Source organism: Ornithorhynchus anatinus, chromosome 12 (assembly GCF_004115215.2).
Source record: "Ornithorhynchus anatinus isolate Pmale09 chromosome 12, mOrnAna1.pri.v4, whole genome shotgun sequence".
NCBI lineage: Eukaryota > Metazoa > Chordata > Mammalia > Monotremata > Ornithorhynchidae > Ornithorhynchus > Ornithorhynchus anatinus.
Window position 1 is genome coordinate 22,183,969 of NC_041739.1, and position 15,647 is coordinate 22,199,615.

At 39.9% G+C, this 15,647-nt stretch overlaps 1 protein-coding gene across 4 annotated transcripts in view; it reads left to right on the forward strand.

Moving 5' to 3' along the window:
• The window catches only part of LRBA (LPS responsive beige-like anchor protein), a 552,105-nt gene that overhangs the window by 501,694 nt on the left and 34,764 nt on the right, over positions 1–15,647 (forward strand). For all 4 annotated transcript variants that reach the window (XM_029076638.1, XM_029076639.1, XM_029076640.1 and 1 more), the window contains exons 51-52: positions 4,634–4,696; positions 11,610–11,765. In XM_029076638.1, the coding sequence (XP_028932471.1) occupies positions 4,634–4,696; positions 11,610–11,765 (219 nt within the window). The remainder of the gene's footprint in view (positions 1–4,633; positions 4,697–11,609; positions 11,766–15,647) is intronic.

Consider the following 15,647-nt stretch of genomic DNA (forward strand, 5'->3'; position numbering starts at 1 on the left):
AAGAATTTACAGAATTATGACCATTCTCAAGTTTCCAGAGGAAGAGAAACAGGATCTAGTTCAGCAGCGCTTTTTCCGGATGCAGAACTGGGTTCAGTTGCAGGGTTTGCCTGAGAGCCTCCTAGGAGAGTCTTTCTTTCTGTGACCAATTGTTTATTTGCACTCTCTTCCCTTATCAATCCCATGCCCCATCCAGTTCAAAAGAAAGGGTCTACTTACCCTCTAAAAACTACTTGCTTTATGTTCATAGTTAGCTGAATGGTCCCCTTTAGCAGTTCATTTTTGACTCTTAACACAAGTCATTGCCATTTGACATTAAGATGTCCAGGAGAGTGGTTCTCTCCTCCTCCCTACTTTGCCCTCACCCGCCCACCTCCACACCCCATCCCCAACAAAAGCACTTTATTGTCCTGCACACATCTGGTGTATGAAGTACAGGATGATCACCCTAATTTCTGAGGAAATGCTTGAAAGCAAATTCAGAAGAGGAAGCTTTTCACCTTGGTGTAGACCACTGCATCTCTTCAAGTGGTTATCTTTCAGTTTTTTTAAAGATGTTTTTAAAAATTCCTAGAAATTGCCAAACCTGTCCTCTAAACTGCTTAGAACCCTGTTCAATGAAGAGAGCCCCCAAAGCCTCACCAGTTGTCAGAGAAAGTGTTTAGTTAGTTGCAAGGAGAAGCAGTGCTCTAGGTAGTGGCTCATGTGGTTATAAGGTACGGATGCCTTTGATTCCTGACTAGTGAGTTTGGCTTTGGAATTCATGGGGAATGAGTCAACATCTTAAAAAATACCCCAAAGAACTGATAATTAAATCTTGCTTTATGTATCTTTTAGTACACTGCCCAAAATGTATTGTTGAATTATGTGTCGATAGATAAATATATTTTTGAAATGAACCCCCACCCCCCCAAACAAAACTGGCAAAGAATTGTTCATATTTGGAACGTTTCTGGAACGTTTCCAGAACATTCTTTGTACCGGAAACTCAATCATACACATATCCTTGTAAGTTTAGATGGATTATCTCATTTCCCATTAATTAGGAAACAAAGACTCTGTGGTTACATCCCCGAAATGAAAATGTCAATTTGTGGGTTTTGCTAATACCAGTTTAGGTTGCAATGCTGAAACTATATTTAACCTTGCTTTTTTATCCTGCATGTAGAATAAAACATTCATATGTAATAGCATCAAATGCAAGATAGCCTTAAACAATTATTAAGAGATGGAAGGGACTTCACACTAATTAACAGTCTAGAAACTGAGCCTCTGATTTTGACATTTTTCTCACTTATAGCTGTAACAAAAAGTCTTAGGAACCCCAAACTAGAATCTGTGGCCTAGTTTGGTCATCCCTTTCGTAAAGTCATCATTCTCTGTCCTCCTCTATCTGTTGGTGGTGAACTGTTCAAGGGGGCAGTGCTTTCCAATGGGTTTTCATGCCCGGGCTCACCAAAGCCTTGAGGAGTAATCTAGGGACACCTTGTCCATCCTGTCACAGACTGGTGGAAAGAGTTAGTGGATCCCTTCTCCTGCCTCTGGAATGATGAAATGCACAGAGCAAGTTTAAGACCTGTGTGTTTGGTTGAGCACGCTTCAGGTCCACAAATTGGTGTAGGTACAGCAGTACAATATGTTGAATATATTAGGACCCTAGTTTCCAGAGTTTCAGGAAGAGAGAGGAGGAGAGAAAGGGGAAACCCTACCCAGATTCAATTTGACTTTTGGGTTTTAGGTTTGCCTAGTTCATGGGCTGACTTAGCCAGCAGCCCATAGAGACAAAGCAGGTGCATGAATTCACTTCTTGTGTCTGGCCTTGCCTTCTGGTTGTAAAGGAGAGCGTCCTTTGGGGTCTGTGCCCCAAGTATGCCTGAACTGGGCTGGGGTTTCACAGTCCAAGTACCGTGCTCAGTCAGACACTTCTACCTTTTATTTGGTGCTCATACTAAGGTACCAAGTAATACTTGTTGGGGACGACTACTTTAGGGGGCTTCTGTCTCATGCCACTGGAGCAGTCAGCCAATATTTTTGGTTTTTTATGGTATTTGTTGCCATAAAATTGTGTGGTATGGTACAGGACCAGGCACAGTACTAAACACTGGGGTAGATACAAGCTAATTCGTTTGAACATAATCCATGACCCACATAGGGCTCATAGTCTTACTCTCCACTTTACAGATAACTGAGACACAGAGAAGTGAAGTGACTTGCTCAGGTTCACACAGCAGACAAGTCGTGGAGCTGGGGTTAGAACCCAGGTCCTTCTGACTCCCAGGCACACCTCACTGGGCCGGATCAGACAGTAGTCTGCTACGGCTCCCCTGGTTTTGCAGGTGCTTGTATGCCTTTCTGGAATGATGGGTTGGTGGGAGTGGAGGTGGTGCTCTTAATCAGAAAACCAAAATCAACACAATCAGTATTTATTGAGCATCCACTCGATACAGCGCATTTTTTGTTGTTGGTATTTGTTAAGCGCTTACTATGTGCAGAGCACTGTTCTAAGCGCTGGGGTAGACACAGAGGAATCAGGTTGTCCCACGTGGGGCTCACAGTCTTAATCCCCATTTTACAGATGAGGTAACTGAGGCACAAAGAAGTTAAGTGACTTGCCCACAGTCACACAGCTGACAAGTGGCAGAGCTAGGATTCGAACCCGTGACCTTTGACTCCAAAGCCCGTGCTCTTCCCACTGAGCCACGCTGCTTCCCTAATTGTACTAGGTGTTGGGGAAGTACAGAATAAAGAAATGACACACTCCCTGCCCATAAGAAGCTTTCATTCTAACACTGAACCAGGCATAAAAATAACCAGAGGAGTTGTGAAAGATATATTTTTTCTTAGAAGAGTCCCAGGTTAGAGGCACACATTCTGGGAGTCTTTCTTATCTGTAGCCTAACAGCCATTATTCAGAACCCTACAACAATTCAACATTGTACCTTTTGGAGTCTTCTCAGTTTGGTGGAATTGTTCCTTTGGTATATTGAAATCACTGGGGCAGAGAAATTCTGATGGCAGGGATCTCTATCCTCAGCAAGTGTTGCTATAACTTGCCCCTAAAAGACCTACATGCAACCTGCGTCCATGAATCATCCAGTCTGTTATTGCAGTGTACTCAGTTCTGCCATAGCACATGTTTTCACTGCATGTTTTGGCTGAAACATTGGTAGGAAATTAGAAATGTTCATCCAACAACACGAACCTGTTTGGATACAAACCACGGCAGTATCGGAAGAAACTGTTTGCATTTGTGCATGTGGTGCCTGACATGGTTAGTTTTCCATAATGCAAGTTTCCCTTATCGTGGGTTTTGAGAAAAATGAATCTCTGCGCTATAGGAGACTGAATGTATACTGTTGTTATTAGACTCCTTCAACTGCTAAGTCAGATGTAATGGATAGAGAGAATCTATGGAACCAGGCAGCCTGTTCTTCTTGAAACCCACCTCCTCCAGGGAGCGTGTTCAGCTCATTCCAAAAAGTCCCCTAGATTGCAAGATCCTACTCTCCCAAGCCCTCAGTACTGTGCTTCGCACAAAGTTTAATAAATGCCATTAATTGACTGAGTGCAGCCCCTGTAGCTGGTCAAATTGCCATTCATACTGCACCCGGTTGGTTGATTATTACAGTTTTTAGTGTCTACATTGCACTTTTTAATAAGCATCATACAAATATCGATCAATTCTCATTATGCCCTAGAGAAATATACGTCAGATGTAAGTAGTCATTGTCCCCATTTTGCAGCTGGAGAAACTGAGAGTTTAAAAGCACCTAGTGTTGCCAAGCCTTGGGGAGTTTCACCATCGATCTCCTTCCAGTCCCAAGAAAGGGAGAGTCCAAATGGTTTCCCGCATTACTGTCACATTTCACAATAAAAGATTTTTCAGAATCTCATTAAGATTACATAATTGGCATGCTTTTGTTTCCAAGATAATTTTGAGAAACCAGGCCTTATTGTTTTTACCAGTCCTCTGCTTTACTAACAATAATTTTTTTTTAATTGAAGCTAAGGGAAAGATGAAATGTAAATAAAAGTTCCCTTTTTCAAAGCCAACCATCAAAGTAAACATTTCAGCCAAGTGTATTTAGCAAAAACATTTATCTGCAGAATGGTTTCTGTAGTCGTCTTCAGACTTGCAATTGATTGATTTTAAGTGATGGATGAAACATTAAATGTTCCCTGACTTAGAGATTTCCCTTTCTCCATCAAAAATTGACGTTTTTGCAGGTCCTTTGTGTGACAGCATTCAAAGCGGCCTTTTTAAGAAGTAGAGAAAAAATAGTATTTGCTACAGTCAGCAGATGGTTGTCACATTTTGTTTTCAGTGCTCTTTACCACTTAATTTTGTTTTGTTGCAGCATCAGAGGTTGCCAGTCAAGCATCTGCTATAGCTTATGGCTCAGGACTGGAGCCACTGGTGATGGCACACGTTCAGAACAGCACTAATCTAAAATAAATGTTTAATAAGCTGTCCATGAAAGCACCTGGAATTTTTTTGCTCTTTAAATGAGAGAAAAATAGAAGACGTGGAAGGTTGGAAACAATTGCACATAAGGTTTGACTTAAGCAATTTGACGTGGCTTAGCGCCTGAGAAATAATGCCGATTTTTTTTTCATCTTTTGTGAATTCCAGCTCATCAAGGTGCTGTACAGGACCAGCCATACCAGCTGCCAGTGGAAATCGATCCTCTCATAGGTCTGTCACTTTCTTCTCTCTTTGCGATTCATTAAGCTCTGTATGGTGGCCCTGAAGTGTAGATTACGGTTGTTTTTCACTTGCTGGTTGCTGGGAATGGAATTTTCCTGATAAACCATTTGCATGCAAATTGGAATGCAATGAGCTGTGGCTATGCTGGTATTTCATCAACTCCCCCTCGTTGGTTTGCCTAATTTGAACAGGCCTAGGACGCGTGTCACTGAAAATTAATATGGATGCTGTAATAATGTGTGATTGAGAATGCGCATGAAGTACTGTCAGGATAATATTGGATCTTTTCATCACTCAGACTTGTTGATGAGCAGGAGCGAGGCACGTTATGATGAATTGGCGCACTGGTAATGTGATGGAGCTCCTTTGCTGGGGAAAATTTTCATAATAACAGTGGGGTTCTTAGCAGCCCTGCGTCGTGAAAAATAAAACCGTGGTGCCAGGGTGGAATCATTAAAGGAGATCAATCCTTTCTTCGTAGACCCGCTGTTCAGGCTGAGGGGATTAATGTGCAATTGCAAAGCAGTTTCAAAGTTGAAATATACTGCCCAGCCAACACTAGTGTTGCGATATGTGTATTCATTTTCCGGGGGCTCCGCAACCCAGTGGATCACCAGGCGAGGCTCGATTGGTGCTTTTAAAAACAAAGGACAGGGAGGAGCCCAAGAAGAGCTTCACAGTTTTTGATGAAATGGTTATCCAGAATAGATCCTTGATGAGGTGCCTCTATTACCGCGGTACTCTTTGGGTTTTGCATGCTTCAGAGTGGGTGTGCACTAGCAAATTATCCGGATAAATGAGGTCTAAAATACATTCAGGGCTCATCTAATTTTCTCAAGGAAAAAAAGCATACCGCCACTTGACTCATTCAGATTATATACATTTTTTGGTTGTAAGTTATCCAAGTGATTTGCTCGTGAAGACTCAGCCAGCATAAATGCTTGCGTTTTGCACACTATTCTGCCGAAGTTCAGAGTATTTTAGGATGCTACCTGAAATTGAAACTTGAAATACGGTGTCTTGTCATCAGAAAAGATTGGGTGGGCAAAACTGGTTTTTTCTCTCCTTTCCTTTTACTCTAGTTCTTTTCAAAATGGAAAAAAAACCAGGTTTTCTTAAATTTGGGAGACCTTTTAGAAAATGTTTTCTTTAGAAGCTAGAGTTTGTAAATCAAATGTGATGTTTATCGAGCCTTCAACGCAAATGCTAGATCTTCAGTGTTTGGGCCTCACTTCTTTGTTTTGTTTTGCTTTTTTCCTATCAAGTCTTGCAGCATGTGACTGCAGGGGTGCCATTCACAAGTGGATTATTATGATGGTCCAGAATGACTCCCTGGTTAAAGCCAGTTAATTCATTAATTTTCTATAGTTCAGGCAATCATCAGCGGCACTCAGCTGCTTAAAAAACTGCTATGATTCCAGAGGAGTCTCTGAATTCTGTGCTTAAATTTTACCAAAACTTCAATGATCTGCTGTGCCTTATAAAAATGCCCATTTAAAAGTAGCCTGTATTCAGATATGTCCAAGCACACACAGACACAACAAAGCCTTGATTTTCAGCCAGGTTTGAAGGTTTTAGGTGACATTTCCAACTGGTCGATTCTTTTCTGTTGTTTAGTCTGAACTAGACAATGCAAAGTAGATTGTTGAAAGACATAATGAATTGTGGGAAAAATAACAGAGATGTAGCCTAATAGAGCACGGGCCTGGGAGTCAGAAGTCCTGGGTTCTAATCTCAGTTCTGCCACCTGTATGCTGTGTAACCTTGGGAAAGTCGCTTAACTTCTCTATGCCTCAGTTACCTCATCTGTAATATGGATGTTAAGAATGTAGGTCCCATGTGGAACATGGACTGGGTCCAACCTGAGTAACTTGTATCTGTGCCAATGCTTAGTACAATGCCTGGCACGTAGTAATCACTTAAGAAATACAATAAAATATATTACTTTTATACAAATTCATGTATATCCATATATATGAGCATTTTATTAGTTCATTTTAGTTGGAAGTGAGAACTCAGTGTTTCAACTACCATCTCTGCAGTTGTTTCCTGAGTCTACCTCTCCAGCCAGCCACTGACCTCTCTCCTCTTCTGCAATCTCACATTTACTCCTTCATTCAGGACATCTCTATTTTAATGCCCCACTTACATCGCAACCTAAACATGGCCAAAACAGAATTCCTCATCCTTCCAACATCATCCCTCTCCCCTCAACCCCCCTCAACTTTCCCATCACTGTGGACACCAGCACCATCCTCCCTGTCTCGCAAGCCCATGACCTTGACGTTATCTTCGACTCATTTAACTCACATACTCGTTCTGTCATCGAATCCTGTTGGATCTACCTTCACAACATCTCCAGAATATTCCCCTTCTTCTCCATCCAAACTGCTACCGTGCTGCTTGATCTGGATCAATTGGGTCTGTACCTCTAAGCTCTTGATATTTGCCCCACCCTCAGGCCTCATTTTTAATGTATATTTAATTTATTTTCAAGTCTGTCTCCCCCCTTTGGATTGTAAACTCATTGCGGGCAGGGAACCTGTCTACCAACTCTGTTGTTTTGTACACTCTCCCAAGAATTCAGCTCCGTGCAGTGCACACAGTAAGTGCTCAATAAATATGATTGATTGAGAGCCATTAAGAAGTTTGAACTGTCTCACAAACAATAAATCACCCATCTATGCGCTGTGGGGCACTACACTCCTCACCATCAACTTCAAGGCACTCTGTCAGCTCTCTTCCCCCATATTTAACCTTGCTCCTTTCCTACTACAACCCAGCCCATTCCCCACTCCTCTAATACCAATCTCCTCACTGTCCCTCACACTCACCCCACACATTAGCCACAGCTTGTTCATTCCTGTAATTCCCTCCCCCTACATATCAGCACTCTCCCTATCTTCAAAGCCCTACTGAAATCATATCTTCCTTAGGACGCTCTCATCATCCCACCCTATTTTCCTTTCCTGCTTCACCTATGAACTTAGTCTCAACTCCTAAGCACTTAGCTACTCACCCCACTGCTACAGCACTTATGTACATATCCTTATACTCCATTGCCTCCCTTACCTGTAATTTCTGTCTCCCCCACTTGACTGAGAGCTCCTCGAGGGCAGGGATCATGTCATCGACTCATATTATACCCCCACAAGGACTTTTTAGAGTAACTGATCAAGATTTAATCCACAGTGATATGGTTCTTGACACACAGGAACAATGGATAGAAAACAACTGAAGTATAACTTGTTTCAAAATTCCCAAGCAGAATGATACTTCTAAAGTTCTAAATGTAGGAAGTACCACATGCCTTGTTTTCAGAACTTATTTTCTCGTAAGGCCACAGATTTATATAATAATAATAATGTTGGTATTTGTTAAGTGCTTACTATGTGCAGAGCACTGTTCTAAGCACTGGGGTAGATTTACAGCATAATCAGATTGTCCCACGTGAGGCTCACAGTCTTAATCCCCATATTACAAATGAGGGAACCGAGGCACAGAGAAGTTAAGTGACTTGCCCACAGTCACACAGCTGACAAGTGGCAGAGCTGGGATTTGAACCCGTGACCTCTGACTCCCAAGCCCAGGCTCTTTCCGCTGAACCTCGCTGCTTTCTGAGCACAGCATCACATAATGGTAGCAAACTGGGACAGGGAACAGGCATAGCAACTCTGTTGCATAATACTCTCCCAAACGCTTAGTAAAGTACTCTGCAGGCACACCAGAAAGTGCTCAACAAATACCACTGATAATGACCCCACTTTTTCTTTGTAGGTTATCAAATGCCCATCTTTAGTGTCCATTTGTTTCAAAGTAAGATTGTCTCCCCAGTCATTAAGATATTTCCTAAAAATCCAGATTCTTCCCTCTTTATCATGGCTATAGATGCCCCCTCTGTGGGGATTATGGGGTACTTATGAACTCAACTTTTATTTTTTTTAGAAAATGATCCAGGCAGCAGAGTGAAGTATGACTGTAGGGAAGGAGGGATGGGAGTCAGGGAGGTCAGTAAGGAGGTGAGATAATGCAGTAGTTAAAGCGAGACACATAAGTACTTGGATCAGTATGATAGCAGTTTGGATGGAGAGGAAAGGGCTGATTTTAGCGATGTTGTGAAGGTAGAACTGACAGAATGTGGTGACAGATTGAATATGAAGCAGATGAAGCAGCATGGCAAGAGCACGGACTTGGGAGTCAGAGGTCGTGGGTTCTAATCCCGGCCCTGCCACTTCTCTGCTGGGTGACCTTGGGCAAGTCACTAAACTTCTCTGTGCCTCAGTTACCTCATCTGTAAAATGGGGATTGAGACCGTGAGCCCCACATAGGACAACCTGATTGCCTTGTATCTTCCCTAGTGTTTAGAAGAGTGCTTGGCACATAGTAAGTGCTTAACAAATACCATAATTATTATTGTCATTATTATGATTATTATGCGTGGGTTGAATCAGAGAGATGAATCGAGGATAATACCAAGGTGGACTTATAAGACAGGGAGGATAGTGGTGCTGTCTTCAGTGATGGGAAAGACAGGGGGAGGGAAGGGAGCCTCACGTGGGACAATCTGATTATCCTGTAAATCTACCCCAGCGCTTAGAACAGTGCTCTGCACATAGTAAGCGCTTAAATACCAACATTATCATTAAATGGGGACATTTAATCTTCTTGGTTTTCCTTAGCCATGATTTTTCCAGCTCTAACCTGTCCTCACCAAGACTTGGTGACCAAAACTGCACAAAATATTGAAGAAGAGAATGCACTTTGGTGTTATATAGTCACAAAAATCTACTATGTCCTTCGTCAGCTACGGTGACAGAGTTGAGGGCAAAATTCTAGGTGCAGATATACGATTTTAATTTGTGGCAAAACTCTGCATTTTGTTTCCTGTGTCCTTCCTGATAATACCCGGCATTTTGTTGACCTTTATAGTTACTGCTGTACATTGGACTGATGATATGAAAGAACTGTCAGGGATGACTCTCTTCCCAAGTTGTGACTGATAACTCACAGCCCAACATCATGTAGTTGTACTCTGGATTATTTTTCTCTAGATGTATTACCTTGCATTTGCTCACATTGAGGCTTATCTGTCACTTTTTTGCCCACTCAGTCACCTTTATGAGATCCTCTTGCAGTTTATTTCATCTCCCCTCACACCCCCACCCCCCAATCTGCATGGCATTTGCCCCTTGGAAGAGCTTAGTGTCACCTGTAAACTTGTAGAGGTACTGCCCTTTCCAAATCATTTGCGAATAAATATTAAACAAAAAACCTCTTGGCACGGATCCATTTGGAACCCTATTATTTGCAGTCCTCCAACCTGAAAAGTGGCGTGTTTGTTTCTAGGGCTTCCTGTGCAACGGAGATGGTGCTGGTAATTCAAGCCCCATACAGTCAGGATTTTTCCTGCCCCTTCTCAACTGCTGTAGCCCCAGTTCGGGCTGAGCTGAGACCCAAGTTCCTAACATTCAAATCCAGCCTCTGCAGTGAACACTTGAGAATTTTAGACCCTTCTACATGAATGAATGCACCACTCTGGCCACTCCCCTGCAGATCATCCAAACAGTAGCCCTAAACAGTGAGGGTGCTGGGGGATTGTGAAGAGACCTGTCCCAACCTGACTTCCAACTCATGCAATCTTCTACAAACTGCATTGGGAATATTTGCTTCTGAATAACTCACCCCCAAAAGCATAAAACAGTGAGCTGGGGGTTTTTTTTCACTTAATTTTTCCCATGATTAGACCCTTATGTAGGACTTTCTGATGGTTGGGAAAGTGTTTGAAATTCTCCAGGGTAGTTTTTCCTTTTCATTCATAGAATAGTTGGGAATTTTATGAATACCAAGAGAGGTTTAACAGTATGACTAGTAATACTTACCGAGAGTACCTGCCAACATAAAAAACAGGGCTAAATGAGAAAGTCCAGTATTCATATTTAACCATTTAAAAAGTTCAAACCATTTGTATCACTTTTATTTTCAAATGTTAAGGCAGTTCCTAGAACGATGATGAAGCAGTTTTTCCAACTCTGAAAACCAGTGAGCTTTCTTCACTATGTCCTCAGAAGGCCAGGAAAGCTAATTGTGTGCAATTTCCATTTTGGGGTAATGACACCTTTAATAATGCATTTCTGGACGATAGTTGTCTTTCCTGTTTGCCTTTAAGTCATTCTTTTTAGCCTCATGCCTAGTGGGTGACATGTCCTATCTCAGAGGCTCAAGGGGAACTCAGAAATGCACTACTAGACTGATGTGTTTGGTTGTTTCAATAATGTATAGAAAAAATGGCAGCATTCTGGGTTTTGACTTTTTCAGGTACATGTTTCTTTAATAAATAGTCATTGTTCTCTCCCCTTACATGGTAGTGCTGGTGTAAACAGATACATGGGGAAGCACATCTATTCAAATTAAAGATCTGTTAAAGGCAAAGCAGTACAAGATGCTACGATATTTCACAGACTCTCTGACATTTAAATTCTAATATCTTCTTTGTGACAAAATGTTGAAGGTAATAGATAGTCACAACATGAATCCATTCTCTTGACAATAGTTGTAATGAGATTGTCAGAAATACAGCCTATCTGTGATACAGTCTTGAGATTGTAATCTAGTTTGGTTCTACCCAAGAGCTGAAAGGCATGTCTGTGAATTCTGTGCTATTTTACAATTGTTCTGTTATAGTTTCCCTAGGTAAAAACATTTTTGTTTTGCCAGGATACTGAATTTGACTACTCATATCCTGCAACAATTGAAGTCTTTTTTAAAAAATTTTGGTTGCACTGAATTCAGAAGAATAAATATTTTTTATCTTGGAATTTGAATGAAAGAAATTGGTAGAATAAATTTAGGATTTCTTTGTGTATGGGTCTTCATTCTTTTCCCTTGTTTTCCCTTGTCACAGCCAACAATACAGGTATGCACAGGAGGCAAATTACCGACCTCTTGGACCAAAGTATTCAGGTCCATTCCCAGTGCTTCGTCATCACGTCCGACAATCGGTTCATTCTAGTCTGCGGCTTCTGGGACAAGAGTTTTCGCGTCTATTCTACAGACACAGGTAAATGTAACTTTTCTTCGGTTGAACTATACATGTGGTATTTGGAGAACTGAAGGGTTTAGCATATCTTCATTAGCATGAACTATTTGGGATTTGCAAACAGTGTAAAATGAGAAGGGAAAAGATCCTTTACTCTCCCCGTTTTTGTTCCTCCCTCCATTCCCCTCTCCGCTCCCTCTCTCCTCTCTAGTCCTCTCCACTCTCCAACCACCTCTACTCCAGAGAATCAGCAGTACTACCTTCAGTTGTTTACCTAACCCTTAACTTTTTAAAGGGATATTTGTGAAGCAGCCTGACCTAGCTTCACAGGGCCTGGGAGTCAGAGAACTGGGTTGTAATCCTGGTTCTGCTTGCTGTGCGAACTTCAGCAAATCACTTCACTTATCTGGGCATTAGTTTCCTCATCTGTAAAATGGGGCTTCAGTTTTTGTTTCTCCTCCTACTTAGGCTGTGAGCCCCACTTGGTACAGGGTGTGTCCGACCTGATCATCTTATAGCTACCCCAGTGCTTAGTACAGTGCTTGACACATTTTAAGCACTTAATAAATAGCATTATTAGTATTATTATTACTGTTATTATATTTTGCCACTAAGAACATTTTTTAAGAAAGGAACAACGTGAACACTCACTTGAGTTTATGAGATTAGGGTCGCTGTGGTAAATTTGTAAGCAGTAACGGCTTGTGTAAATGTACTCTCTTCTGTGTGTATATGTGTGCGCATGCACACACACGCTCCCCGTTTATAAGCAAGCATGTCGTTTCTCACACTTTTGGATTACTTTAAATATAAGGAGTTTTTTTGCCCCCTATTGGGACTCATTAAATGATTCTCTTGGGAGAATTCTTTCCTACACCCAATTCTGCATAGAATCCTGCTGAAAACTACACCATCGGGAAGAAAAGCAGCTGACTCCTGCTTTTATGCTTGACAGGTGCTCTTGTTAAGATATCATAAGAGTACTAGGACCATATATTCATTTTCATGCAGCCGAGGTTTACACTTAAAACTCAACTCTGAATTACCACAAGGGAGCCCATCTATTGGATTTTTTGCGTATTAGCAAAATGATTTTTTTTTAGCGGTTTTACCTTTATACATTCATATTCCAACATCTTTGTTTATATGTGAAAGACCAACAATTAAGAACCCTTAGTGATGTAAAATCTGAATTTTCTCCGGGTAAGAACGACTGATTAAAATATTGCATTGAAGAGGCGATACCTTAATCATTAAGCTATTTAATATAAACTGTATGGATGAAATGATTTCCATATTTCTAAAGATCAAATCTGGCTATTAGAAGTTGCCTCATTCAATGGAAATTTGAAATGGGCGGTATGCTAAAGTAATAACAAAAACAACAAAGCTTGAAATTGAATTTATTTAGCATTTATTCCCAAAACACAGACTTGAACAAAACCCACAGTTTTGTTTTCTACTGAATTAGCTCTAATAGTCTCAAGGTTAATGAAACAATGGGATTCAAGCTCTTACATCATCACTTCCCCTTGAAATGTATTCTGCGTTGATCACTTATTGTAAAACAATCTCTTAATATAATTTCGTAGATCCAGGAACCTTGAGTTCACATTTTAACCTTCTTTTCATTCCCCAAGCATTCTTGGCCAAGTTGCTTGACCTTGGTTTTTCCAATTACTTTCTTTACATTTTAGCTGTAACATTTTTTCTTTAGACAAGCATTATGGAGGAAAGGCAATTTTAAATTATATCACTTTGAAATATATAAAGTGTTTTGAGTGTTAAACACAATTCTAGTCTATATGTTTCCCAGTCTGGGATTTAATAGTTGGGTAGAAAATTAATTGTAAGTGGAGAGTAAACAACTAGGGGTTGTTTAGAGATGAAGAAATGTAAACATTTGTTCAATAAAAATAAATGTCCATTTTTTAATTTTGCAAACTGTCCATTTGCCAGATTTTTCTCTTAGCAAATCTGTCACTTCATAAACTTTGGGTTTTTGATTATTCATTGGGATGTTTATGGTTTGTTTGCTTTAGAAAAAAATGAAATTATTATGTGTTAATATTTAAAAAGTAAATCTAGCATAATGCGCTATAGGTGTAGCCTTCCTTGTCAGTATGTTTTCTCGTGTTGAAATTCAATCCATTTCCCTTGTGTGTATATATATTATATTAATAATAATATATTGATAAGTTATATATAATATAATATATTATATATTGGCTCCCCATTCTTCTCTCCCTGTTTTGGGGGGAAAAAAGCCAGCACTGTACTACATACTAATTTTGGAATTCATGCATAAAGACTGACTATATTTAACTTTATTTTGACAGAACTGATCTTGCCCATAGAATGATTTTAAACACAATATTAACTTTTGCTATAAAGTCTGGGAAAAAACCCCTCTTTCTTCCTCTGTATGATTTGTTAATATCCTATATACAAACAAATTGTGGTGCTAATTTCATTTTAAGTAATATCTCCAAGGTTGTGTTCTCTTTTTTGATTAAAAAAAATAAGAATTTTGTAGTTGAATATTTTCCCCAACTGTGGCAAACCAAAAAGGGGAAAAAAAGGTCATGTGATCAGTAATGTGTAATGGCAAAGCTATCACAAGTGTTGAATTCAATTATATTTTAGCACTTAAGCTAAAAAAGAGCCTTTCTCTTATTAGATTTCAGGGGTTTTTTTTGTAACAGGAAATTCTTTTAACGTAAATCATGTTTTCTGGGCACAGCTAGTACAGCAGAAGCACAATAAACCCTTTCCCTAGCAGTGGGAATTATTTTCAGACAGCCTTTTAGATTCAGTAGTGCAGGGACCTAAGCCTGATTTTTTTTTATTTGTAGCACAGCTGTCAAATAAAGCATTAACTAGAAAATTTGTTCTGTCAAAAAAGGGATATCCTAGTGCATGTGGTAGTATTTGATATTAGTGTGTGGAGAGGTAGACTAGTATTAAAGGAAACCAAAGAGAGATTGAGGAACTCTTATGAGATTATCAGAAAATAATTTAGCAAAAGAAGCAGTAGGCATTTAAATGCCCAGATTTATTTAAAATGAATGACCCTCAACCCTGTAACAAAAACCGAAGTGGGTCGGGCTACCTTAGCTAGAAAAAGTATAGAAGAAAGCATTTGGGGAATTATAACTGTCTAAAATAGCATTATCAAAATTAAAGCTGCCTTAAAAGAATAAAATTGCATTAGAGGCTTGTCTTCATGAACTCCAGTTAAAACTAGACCTTAATAAAATATTATGTAAAAATACTTAAAATAATATTTTGTTTCAATACTGAAACGCAAATATTTTTTGACTCTTTGCAAGTGTATGGTTGTGTGAACAGCTCTTTGACAGTTTAAAAGCACTTATTCATTGTACTTCCCCATTTAAGCACTTGTATTGCTTGGTTCTGGTTATATTAAGGAAGATACTTTAGAGCACAAGTTTATGTGTGGTATATTTTAATAGTTTAATGCTACATTAATATTCCTTAGTTTGCCGGGAAAACCTCATAGCAGTGGCAGAAGTATTCATCTAGTCCATCTCAAATTTAAGGCATGCCACTTTACCAATCGCTTTTTTTTGCCCCTATAGGAAAAAAGACTGTTACTTTGGTGTACATGCTCTATGAACGTCTTCTGATATCACGTATAATGGTTGCTTAATATACAACCGCTGATTTTTCTTGAAAATTGGCTGTTGGGTGCAACAAAAGGAGAGCCTAATTTCCATATTTGGAAAGGGCCAGTACCTGTAGAAGGCCACGTTGCTTAAATCCATGAGAGAAATGGAACAAATTCAAATCTGCCAAACCAGACATCCTGGATAAATTCACTATTGTATGGTTTTATTTCTGTTTTTATGTAGTTATATTTATGGCATTATGGTAAAGAAA